The following is a 12,735-nucleotide window of genomic DNA, read 5'->3' on the forward strand; positions in this document are numbered from 1 at the left end:
CTAATGACTATCAAGTCACCTCCTTTTATATTAAAACGTTGAGCACATGTGGGGTTTATTTGGTTGTTGGCCAACCTTGATGAATTGTCCCATAACACAAATAAATTCATATCTTCATGAATACTTATCAGAATTACATAATCGTTAGATCAATCCTCCACCGCTCGATGAGAGGGATCCAATAAAAATATCAACTACCATAAATAAGATGACCCACATGGAGTTTGGCCCTAGTTTCCAATTTTAACAAATTCATAATTGTGTGTATGGTCTCCAGTGAAGATGTCTGGTTAGGGAAGCTCTTCAGTGAGCTATTTGGACACGTGCTAGATACCACTGTGATCCTCTATGACAACCAGAGTGGGATCTGATTATCAAAGAATCTCGTGTTTCATGATCGCTCCTAGCACACAGACATCAGGTACCACTTTATCTGGGATATGGTACAATGAGGAGCAATAAGGCTCCATCACATTGGGACTGATGTGCAGGTCGCCGATATTCAGATGAAACCCCTGGGAAAGGTCAAATTCTTGACTTTTCGAGAATGACTAGGAGTCATGGAGAGACCCTCTCCTGAGGGTCCTGTATGATATGGATATTGAGCTTTGGGGCTCTAGGGGGCTTGGGGTAATTCTTGGAGTGATTAGCAACCATAGGGTGAGTGGTTCAACCTTCCCCTGGTGGTCTTCTATGCAGGTAGGATGAGTGGTTCATCCTTCTCCTGCTGAGACACAATCATAGGTTGAGTGGTTCATCATTCCCCTAGTGATTTTTTGTGTACAAGGCGAGTGGTTCAACCTTCCCCTCGGATAACCCTAGCGACATGTAAGTAAGATGAGTGGTTTAGCCTTCCCCTGGGATACCCCTAGTGACATGTAGGCAGGATGAGTGGTTCATCCTTCTCCTATTGGGACATCCTACCCATGTAGTTTGGGACTCATGGGAAGTACCTCTCATCTGGCCAATGTGTAGGGAAATGAGGATAGGGACCATAGTACTATTGATGGATGTATTGTGTACTACCGTACTCCCTATGCTAGGATGATATTGATCTGGGATTAATTGGACCTAATTTCGGATCAGTAAGAGTGGTATGGGAGACTCTTTTATGGGACTGACTTTGGGCTAGTAGAGAATGGTATGATACATTCTCGATCACTTCTTCTTCTTCATAGTTTAACAAAGCATAGCAGTGCAGGGAATTGCATTAATGGCAGAGATTATGGATTGACAAATGGATTAGCAGGTGCAGTTCTCCCTAGTTGAGAGGGAGTATTAAAATTGGAAACTAGGGCCAAACTCCATGTGGGTCTTCTTATCTTTGGTAGTTGATAATTTTTCTTGGATTCCTCTCATCGAGAAGTGTAGGATTGATCTAAATATCATATAATTCTGACATGTATTCATGGAGATATGAATTTATTTATGTTATTTCACAATTTGTCAAGGTCGGCCAGCAACCAAATTACCCCAACTTATCCTCAATGATTTATTATAAATAGAAGAGGACCTCAAGTCATTTTCTACACACACTTCTCCTAAGATCTCTCTCCACTCATTTGGATTTGGTGGCTAGAGAGATCAAGAGGGAGAATCCCTAGACACAGTGAATAAAGGGTCTTCTAAGAGAGCCCTAGACATAGAACTAAACAGCCCTAGCCATAGTCTTATGAGGAGATCTTTTTATAGGTAAGAAGAGATCAATACATTCTTAAGAGGGATTTATATTCACAGCTCAAGGAGGAAGTCTAGTTGTTGTAATAAGATACCCTAGCAGCAGTCCAATCAAGAAGTTCAAGCTATTGTTTAGTTGTGCCCTAATCTACTGTCGAGGAAGGACTAATGTTTCCCTAGCCATAGTACTAAAGGAGGTGATCTTAGCCACAATTGAAGAGGCCCTAACCAGCAGCATGTGAAGGCCTAAATCCCCAGTTAGAGGAGCCCTTATCACAACATGAAATAGATCCTTAGACACAACAAGAAAAGTGAACCCAGCCGCAGAAAAAAGGAAATATCTCATCAGCGTGAAGGGTCACATTGTTGTAAGTCACAACGTGGACTGTTTTGGGCATCATCAAGTTTTTCTTGAACTCGGTATGCTGGGAAGGACAATCCACGCAAAGGAGGAGCTAGGGGCTACTATGTAAGAACTGTTTGAATCACTTGTTTGAAGGGACCTAAGCTTCAGTCCACTATTGGGCTAGGCTGCAGGCCATAGCCAGCAGTTGGAGGTCTTTAAGTGTTGCGTCGAGAAAGATAGTAGCCTTATAAGGCAGTGTGTGGTTGGATGGATTCCAAAAAAGCTAGCCATAGTCAATATGTGGACTATGGGGTGTGTTTAGGGTGTTGTACCACATTGAGTTTGTGCCCTAACCAGTGACCAGGTCTACCATGAAATACATCAGTCCTTGTTGCATATGAAAGGTGCCAGATTAGCAGCCTTGTCATGATCAATGAAGTAGCGAAGGAAGGAGAATCTTATTGAAGGAAAGACTAAATATTTTTGGGGCATTGGTTCAGTTTTTCTAAGCCTATCATCTGCTACATATCTTCAGTCCTTGGTATCAGATTTGCAACCTCATTGTGTCATCGTTACGGAGAAGATCTTTGATCTCATATTTAGCAAGTCAAGTATTTACTTCAGATAATTGTACTCTATCTCTCTCTCTACTGAAATATTGAAGACTATAAGAAGAATTGACAAGGGTTTCCGCACATTGGAGTTTGTCCTTGGCCGGTGCCACATCTTCTATCCTCTTGTCTTGGCTTGTCTTCTACTATCTATGTATATGTTCTATCAACACTTTACTATCATGTTGATGTGATTGCTAATCTAAATATTTTCATTGAGATAATATGAAAAATTGAAGTAAATTTCTCTAAACATAGAACATACCTAAATTTAACACGGGCTAAGTCTGTCATCTAAGCGAAGGATAAAGGTTTGTTCTAAGACAATGGAAGCTACAATTAAGGGATATATCATGCATTGAATGGTGATAGAAGAAGATCGAAGACAAAGAGGCTATCTTGGAGCGAAAGAAGAGATCAGTGAAGTTCGAGGATTGTGTCTAGGGTTTCAAAAGAACAGAAAGGAGACCAAGACTCTCCTAGTGACAATGTAATAATAGTGCGAAGAAGGACTGAAGTGATACAGTGTGAAGGAGGAAGACTGTGAAGGTTGAAGAGTGCAAGAGATAGTGACAAGTGTCTTGAAGAAGAATTGAGTCAAGTATTTTGTCAAGGGTCTTGGTATTCATCAATAAAAGAATCTATAAGAAGAGATTAAATGGTTTTCCTCTCAAGAGGAGAGGTTTTGGCCCTGGCAAAAAACCAACATCATGTGTTCTTGTCTCTTTGTTTTGGTATCTATTTGATGAAGTAAGAAATACACACACTAATGATATCAAGAAAAGATTGTACGAATAAGCTAAAGATATAATACCTCATAAATAGTTATCATGCTAAAAAGAATCACATAAACTACATTTGCCCTAGATTATTCAACAGCCCTAACTAGGCCAAAGATAACAACAGAGAAACATACACTTAAATAGTTAGCAAAGGTATGTACTTTGGTACATTCTTATAGGTGTTGGATCCTTGTTATTAGATCGGTTTTGGATCAGTTTGACTAGAAGCCCGTCGAAGCCATTTGGAGGACTTTTGTTTATGGTTAAAAGTCCTTCCTAGGATCAGATCTTGCAGTTATTGGATTGGTTTCCATTGGACTAATGGAAGGCAGTTTGTTGGCTACTCAAAGTAGTCCATGATTAGAAGTCATAAAAAGAGTTTGACCACTGAAGTTTGTGGAGCCTATGTGTAGTTCTTTGATGGACAAAAGAGGCTACTAGAAGGCAGATTGGAGCTCAGGGATTGGCTAACCTAGAAGAGCATATTGGATCAGCCCGTGTTAATTGAAGAAAAAGAGACTTGCAGCAGTGATAGGTGTCAGCTGTCATGTAGATTCTAAGATTCTATCCTAGACCCAAGATCATGGAAACTCAACAGTATTCCTAGTTAAATAGGAGAAGCCTATGCACATGGATTGAGGGAAGTAGATGAAGTCTCTTGCAGGTGTTTCAAGCTTAGGAAAAGCAAATAAAACTAGATCGGTTTCTAGTGAAACAAAGTTGTATAATAAGAAATCCATTGCTCATTTTGTATCAATAAAACTCTCAATTAAGGAGAGGGTTTTCCTAGTTGAGTTCTCTAGAAAATTTTGTTTTGTGATTGTGTGACTGTTATTTAATTATGTTTTACGCTACTAGAATTAGAAATTATGTGTCTTGGTGTTACAATTTAGTTTCAGATTGTTCACTACAATAGTGCAACATTTTCAAATATTTTTTAAATGGTAGCAAAGCATGGAACATAGTAAAGACCAGCATAAGTAGATCCATATATCACAAGAAGCAATGCAATCATAGGAGAACTTTTGAAGCAACTGTAGCCTCTTGATCAATCCACATCAGCAATGAATTTCCCAAAAAGTTTCAATATCATAATTCCATAGGAGTGCTCAGTCTTGCTAATCACAAAAAAACTATTATTGAATTTATAAACCCTTGCCGATCCTAACCCTACCTTCTTCTCCATAATTCGGTATACAAGTTTAAATCCTTTGAAATTTTAACAATAAAAATCATAGAAATGAGATCATAAAAATACCTTTCAAAGGTATCCATACTCCTTGGGGTTCTCGGATCTATCTTCATATGCGGACGACATGTTTTATAATTCGAATTGCAACGAAACCTCCAAATCCAAATCAGCAACCCAGATTCGATATAATAAATACAATTTTAAAATCTAGACTAATCTAGGGCAACGAATAATTGAATATCATAGCAGGGTATCTGCTGCGAAATCATAAAGATTATGAGGAGAGAGAGCGAACTCAGTCCCAAACCTGGCAAAGAGGAATAGTCACATCTCAAACCTAGCAAAGGAGAATAGCGGTGGGAAAATAAATTTCAATAGGTCCATTTAGATTTTAGATTAGCGGCCAAATTATTATTATTATTTTTTTTTGTAAACTACAGCGGAACCTTTCTTTTTCTATTACTGCAAATCAAAAACCACTACATACTTGTGGTGGCGTCAACTCGCCCCAAGGGGAAACCGAGTTTATTGGCCACCTTAAATTTTTAACAGCCATCCAAAAATAGAAAGTTCTAATTCTTCTTGTCCATGCTAAATATACTAAACAGTCATAAAGATTTCTATTGTTTCGATTCTGCATTCTAAATTTCAAAAAGGAACTAAAGATGTTGCTCTAATGACTTAAAATTTCTTGAAAATAGCATATATACATATCTTCCATTATGGCGCCGCAATGTCTGTCTGCTACTCCACTTCTTTCTTGATGTCTAGATGGCATTACTTTATCTGGTGCTGTATTTTATCCATTTTTCGGTCCTGCATTAACAGAGTAATCTGGATGTTCTTCAGTTCTTTCCTTAGATTTGGAATTCCTTGAGAAAGCTCTGCCATTTCCATCACTACTTGCTCCATTGCCTTAGCGAGCAGTCTTTTCATTACCCAGTATACATGTAGAGCCTGCTTATATAAAGTCATACGGCCTCTCGTGTTTCCTGGATCCGGGAGGAGATATTCCCAATCTTCCATTTCAGAGTTTGATTGTCCCTGGGTTGCTTCCTCTTCCATTTGCTGAATTATCTTTCCGATGTCCTTGTTGGTGTTCTCACAATAAGCTCTTTCTATGAACTAAATCTTTTTTCCTATGGTTCTTCTTGATTTTCTAGCCGATGTAGCTGCGTGTTCTTCCCGATAAACTCCTGCTCTTCCCCTTCCCCTTCCACGTTGTCTTCGCCTCCCTCCTGTGCCTCCTCTATTCCTATAGTTTCCTCTGCCTCCCCAACTCTTCGTGCCTGAGACACTGTCGAACTCACGACCTCCTTCTCATCCTTGACCTCTCCATTCTTCATCTTCCCTGGTCTCTTGCTTGTCATTCTTCCCAGGCTCTACTACCCTCCTGGTCTTCTCTCGTGCCTACTCCCCTCTGCCCTGGTCTGAGCCGTACATCTCTATATCATCCTCTGAATCTTCCTAGACAATTAAGATATCCTCAGCCATTTCTTCTTCCACTATTCCTTTTCCTTTCTTTTCCTGGCTGCTTCGTTCTCCATTGACTTCACTGCCATCGTTCCTCGACCTTCTTCTTGTTGCCATTCGATCCTTACCTTCTACACTGTCTATTTGGATTTTCTAGCTCCTTTGTCCTCTTGCTATCTTGTTCCGAACCCTCGCCACCCTGCCTCTTTGCCAACTCTCTATTGTTTCCTTTCGCATTTGCTTACCTTTATCCTGCTTTCCTTTTTTATGTCTTCGTCTCTTCTAGTTTCTCGTGGCTTCCTTTGCCCGTTCTGCTTGCCACTTGTTACCACCATCACCGCCTGCGTCCTTTCATCCTTCCTTCGTACTGTCATACTCCTGTTTGATTTCTGACATTCTGTCATTTCCACCTCCCTCCGTCACCACTCCATCAACATTCCTTCTTGAAATGCGCTCTCCTCTGATGATCTCTCTACCCTTATTCATGATTACCTAACCCTCCTCTATCGCATCCTTCCTTCTCACCTGCTTGAAATTTATTGTTCTGTACCCCATCGAAATCACCCTGATCGGGGATCTCTTACGATCATTTTTATTGTTTTTGGATTCATCATGGTCTTGAGTGATTATGGTTGCAAGTTCCTCCCATCTCAGATTATTCGTTATCATAGGCCATTTGTTATCGATTTTCCTTACCTGATCCTTACTCCCCCAGTTGGCAAGGAAGTCTGCAGCCTTATTTCCCTTCCTCCTGACATGATTGATAATTTTATAGTCTATTCTTTTTAATAATTCTGCCAGATCTTGAACAATCCTAGTTGTCCTCCAGCTTCCTGCTATCTGCTCCCAATTTCTCCCATTATTGAGTTTCTGGAGCATCTCTACCACCACCTGTGAGTCCCCCTATATCTCTAGGTTCATGTAGCTATTACTTACAGCTATCCTTAGCCCTTGATGCACCGCCCATAGTTCTGCTTCATTGTTAGTCATTTCACCTCCCCATTCCGCATACACCCATCTGGTGTGTTTCTCACTGTCTCTAAATATTCCCCCGAAGCCTACATTCCTCGAGTTCCCTTTGGAGGCCCCGTCAAAATTCAACTTGATAAATTTTTCTCTCGGGTATCTGAACTGCTCTAGGCTATGAATCTGAGTACTTTGCCATCTTTCTTTCTTGGGGTATATCATATCAAATTTCAAATTTAATTTAGTTAAGGTTTGTCCTTCTTCTTGATTTGTTTTCCATTCTTCTTCATCCCAATCTTCAGCCAGAACTGTTTCTCTAATAGAGTTTAGGATTCTTTTCCATATTTCTTCTGGTTTATTGTTTTTGTTTAAGAAAATCCTTCAGTTTTGTTCCTTCCATAGCAGCCATATCACAAAGCCCACTGTCAGATTCCAAGTTCTCTTGACCACTTTACATAGGAATTGTTCCTTACTCCATTGAAAAATGGTCTTTTTTATGTCACTAGGGTCTCTGTTTAATCTCCCAAAAAGATTTCTGACCTCTTCCCAAATATGCCATGCATACGCGCAGTTGTTCAGAATATGTTCTTGGGTTTTAGTTTCTGTATTACAGAGACAACACCTCGATGGCCCAAGGAAGCCTCTCTTTTGGATTTTGTCCCATGTTAAAATTCTTTCTCTTCCAACTAGCCATGCAAATATGGCTATCTTTGGCCACCATTTACCGTCCCAAATAACTTTCCATTATGTGGTTTCCTCCACCCTCTCTTGATGCTTTGTTAAATAGTAGGCCTCCTTAACTGTAAAGGTTCCTTTCATTGTTTTTCCCCATCTGAGAATATCTTCCCCTATTCTGGCTTTTATTTTCCTTGAATCCAATTCTTTTAAATATAATTCTTGTTGTTCTTGATTGATGTTTTCATCCCATTCTTCTGGCTTTCTCCATATTCTCCATATCCCATCTGTCTCTCCTTCTATCCAGTAGTCCCTTACATATTTTCTCCCCTCCCTGAGTGCTTTTTGTTGAATACTTTGCAGAGCTTGAATATTGATCAATTTGTTTCTTTGTTGCCATCCCTCTTCCCAAAATCTAGCATTCCTTCCTCCTCTTATTTCCTAGAAGGCATGGTTGTTTATGATGTTCCTGTTCTGGCTTGCAAGTTCCCAGATTGTGGAGCCTTTCGGGATCTCTTCCATTCTGAGGATTTCCTCCGTTGTTGTAGGCATGTTATACTTCTGGGTCCATATTCTCTTCCATAGGTCATTTCCTCCCCTCATCCACCGCCACCACAGTTTTTCTCCTAGTACCTTGTTTAGCACCTCTGGGTCTCTTAGTCCAAGGCCCCCTTCCTCTTTTCTCTTCATTAAACTTTTCCAAGAGACCAACGCCCATTTCTTTTGTTGATTTGGTCCGCCCCAAATGAATTTTCCAAAAATTTCTTTTATTTTTGTGCACGCCCCTTTGGGAGCGGCCATGATAGATAAGGGGTAAATAGGTATTGCTTGGAGGACTGACTTTAGAAGAACTATTCTACCTGCTATATTTAGTGATCTAAAAGACTAGCTTGCCAATTTGTTCTTGAGTTTTTCAATGATCTTCTGCCAGTTTACCATTCTTGTGGGATTTATATCTAACTGAATCCCCAAGTATTTTGTTGGAAGTTCTCCCTGCCTGAACCCTAGCATTCTGGTTAGATGAGTCTTGATTGAATCTGTAGTGTTAAATATGAAAGTACATGATTTCTCCTTGTTAACTTCCATACCCGATGCCTCCATAAACAGGTCCATGATTCTTTTGATATTCCTTACTTCTTTTATTGAGACCTCACCGAATAGCATAATATCATCTACAAACTGTTGATGGGTTATGGGAAGATTGTTTCCCCATAACTTTAAGCCCTTAATTCTCCTTTCCCTCAGCTCCTTTTTGAAGTATCTTCCTAGACCCTCTGCTGCCATTATGAATAAGAAAGGGGATAAAGGGTCCCCTTGCCTTATTCCTCTGGTAGCATTGAAAGTTGTCGTAGGTTCCCCATTAATTAGAATTGAGAAATTAGGAGTTGATATCGTGTTGTACACCCATTCTATCCATCTGTTACTGAAACCAAAGGTCTCCAGGACTTTCTTGAGATATTTCCAACTTAAGCGGTCATAGGCTTTTGAAAAATCAAGCTTTATCAGCATTCCCTTCCGCTTCTGCTTTTTTAGAGAGTGTATCACTTCTTGTGTTACAACTAAACCATCAAGAATTTGTCTTCCCTCAACAAATCCTATTTGTTTTGGAGAAATTAAGCTAGATAGAAGGGGTTTTAATCTTTTTCCTATCAGAGTGGCTATTATTTTGTATATTACATTACACAAGGCAATTGGGCGGAAACCCTGGGCATTTTCAGAGTTAGCACTTTTAGGGATCAGTGTAAAAAAAGTCGAGTTTATAGCAGGCCATACCTTTTGTTTCATGCGGGATTCTTCTACCACCTCCAGGATCTCCTTCCCCAGAAAATGCCATCCTGCTTGATAAAACTCCACCGTGTACCCATCAGGTCCTGGTGCTTTGCCTTTATTCATACTCTTCACGATTTCTTCCACTTCCTCAAGCGTTGTTGCTCTCATCAGGCCCTTGTTCTGCTCTTCTGTTACTATTTTAGGGATTTCGTTACATATGCGTTCTATAGCTGCTGTACGGTCCTTTTGAGGTTCTGTCAGTATTTCTTTGTGGTGTTCAACCAATACTTTCTCAATTCCTTCTTGTTCTATTATCCTTTCTCCTTCTTCATTTTTAATGGAGAAAATCCTATTCTTTTGTCTATGCTGTATCATAGCTTGGTGAAAGAACTTGGTGTTTCTTTCTCCTTCCCGTAACCAGTTGACCCTGGCTTTTTGTTTCCACAGGATCTCCTCCCATTTCCTCCGCTCTTCTAGTTGACTTATTATGAATCCTTCTTCTTTACATCTTTCCTTCGTTCGTCCTTCTGTAATTATTCTTTGTTGTATTTCTTCCATTTCTTTTTCTAGTTTATTTTTCTCCTCCAGTATATTACCAAATTCTTCTTTATTCCATTTCTTTATTTTCCCTTTCAGTTCTTTGAGCTTTAATTGGAAGGTGTGCATCTTCCCTTTTCCTTTTAGTGTACTTTGAGTCCACCATTCCTCTATTTTTAGTAAGAATTGAGGGTTCCTGAGCCAAAAGGCCTCAAACCTGAATGGTTTTTTACCTGAATTTTTCTTGATATCTATTTCCAGCCTAATTGGCCAATGATCAGAGCCTATTGTGGGCATTATTTTTGCTTCCACAAAAACATCCCAGTTCATAACTTGTTCTGATAGAAGGAACCTGTCTAATCTAGAAGCGATTTGATTTCTCCCCCCTCTTCGGTTGTTCCACGTATAAATACCATTAATTGTTGGTATATCCACTAGCCTCTGTTCTGTAATCATCTCTGTAAATGCATCCATATTCTGATCTGGTCTTCTTATGCCACCTTTCTTTTCATCTGCAGTTCTGATCATATTAAAATCTCCTCCTACTATCCAGGGAGTACTAGGGGATATCCTTCTAGCATCTTGCACGTTCTTGAGAAAATTTTCTCGTTCTCTTGGTATATGCAGTCCATAGACTCCTGAAATGAGGATCCTCTCCGTTGATCCTACTATTCTGAACAACCCAGTGAGTATTCTGAGAAGGCTTATCCAGTTTTCAAATATTATCTCCTCGGGATTTCATATGATCGCTAGGCCTCCTGCTGTACCACTCGCATCTTGGCCCATTACCTCATATTGCATTCTTAGTTTTTTAATTATTCCTTCCAGTTGTTGCGAGCTAATTTTCGTCTCTTGGATTATCATGATACCGGGTTTGTCTTTCTGCAGTCTCTCTTTTAGATACCTCTGCTTTCCTTTACTGTTGAGGCCCCTAATATTCCAACTTGTGACTATCATTTAAAACTTCTTTGATGGTTGTTGGAAAACCTCTGATAGGGGTATAACCCTACCTGAGTTGACCAGGATTTCTCCTACTGCTTGTATAGTCTCATTTAGTGTTCTTCTACCTCTCTTTCTGCCCCCCTTGCCAGTACTGTCCATTCCCAGGCTGTGGCTTGCTTGTGCTCCTGTTTGGTCTGTTTGGTTTTCCGCGGTGCTGCCTTTCTTCTCCTTGTATTTTTGGAAAGTTTCTTTATATAATTGTTTCTGGGATAAATCTCTCATCCGGATTTTTCCATTCCTGTAGCAGTTTCCTCACAATTCTTTCCTCCTCATTCTCACTACCCTTTTGTAATTCTATCCCTGTTTGGGCTTGCTCTAATGTTATCTCCAGGCTTTCCCCTACCCCTTCTTCGGCCTCTCTGATGTTATCTATGTCTTTGTCCTTTGTCTCTTTAATAATTTCCATTGGCTCATTCTCATTATCATCTTCTTCAATCGTTTTTCCTGCATTCTCTTCTTCATCCTCCTGTAGGGCCTGGAATTTGTTTTGACTTTCAACTATTACAAGTTTCTCTTGTTGTTGTATCTTTATTCCTTCCTTGCCTGATTTTTTCCTCCTATGGGCCTCCTGGAAGCCCAAGTCCCCAACATCTTCTCTCTCTACTCTCCTTTGTTCTTATTCTCGCTTTCTTGATATTTCCTCTTCTTTGTTTAAAGGGCACTGCTTGTAAAGATGCCCGTATTCATGGCACCTTCTGCACCTGAAAGGTATGTGTTCATAATCCATTGGTTGCTGCCATATCTCATCATGGTATTCTAGCTCTATATATTCAGGCAGTGGCTCTGCTATATTCATATAGACGCATATCCTTGCATAAGATGTGTACTTCCCTCTTTTTGTTGACTCAGCTACTTTGACGAAATTCCCTATTGTATTACCAATCCCTTCCAGAATGTCAGGATCCCAGAATTCCACTGGTAGGCCAAATAATCTGACCCAAATGGGTGCTGCTAGCATTTTCTCATTGTCTGGGTTATATCTTTCTTCCCAATGTCTCATGAACAGGCCGACATTATTCATAAAGTATGGTCCTTCTTCAAATGTTCTTTCCTTATCTTCCAGGTTTGCAAATATTATTGTGAAAAATCCTTTCGCTCCTAGTTTTAGATCTATATGCCCTTTCAGCTTCCATCTTTGTTGTATCCATTTTACTAGGTCCTTTTCTAATGGCCAAAACCCTACAAACTTGCATATCAAGGCATGATCTCTCATATAGCATTTATAATCTTCGAGTTTGTTATTGGGTATTACATACCTTGGTTTCTTCTGTGCCCTTGGTAGGCATCGGCCTCCTATCTTGGTTTGCCACTAGTTCCCTAGTACTGGCGCATCTTTGTTACTCTCCTTTGAGTTTCTCTGCATTCCGCTCCCGCTTGCTTCGCCTGCCATTATATTTTTGTAGGAGGGGATCTCTCCCCTCCCCTGTCTACTTTCCATGGCTTCCTTCAGCTCTGTCTGGTACTGTTTATCCTCTGCCTCGTGTTGTAGATTCGCAGATCGTATTTGCTTGCAGCGAAATTACCCTGCTGCTTTTCCCCGCGGTTATCTCCCGTTCTCTTCAGTTTTTGTAAAACCCTAAGATGTCAAACCCTTGCCCTACCTTCCTTGCGTAACGCTCCGCACTCCATCCCCAATCCCACTTTCGATTATGTGTTCTAAAATACTCAACGGCCAAATTAAATTTTAATTGGTTTTAAATTCTT

At 40.1% G+C, this 12,735-nt stretch overlaps 1 protein-coding gene across 1 annotated transcript; it reads right to left on the reverse strand.

Moving 5' to 3' along the window:
* Positions 1 to 11,647: 11,647 nt before the first annotated feature.
* On the reverse strand, positions 11,648 to 11,989 carry LOC149155127 (uncharacterized). The gene has a single exon (XM_089444323.1). The coding sequence runs from the start codon at positions 11,987 to 11,989 to the stop codon at positions 11,648 to 11,650; it is 342 nt and encodes a 113-aa protein (XP_089300449.1).
* Positions 11,990 to 12,735: the final 746 nt, after the last annotated feature.

This window comes from Pinus tabuliformis, chromosome 9 (assembly GCF_031772625.1).
Source record: "Pinus tabuliformis cultivar Carrire ecotype Pingquan chromosome 9, CPIR1, whole genome shotgun sequence".
Lineage (NCBI taxonomy): Eukaryota > Viridiplantae > Streptophyta > Pinopsida > Pinales > Pinaceae > Pinus > Pinus tabuliformis.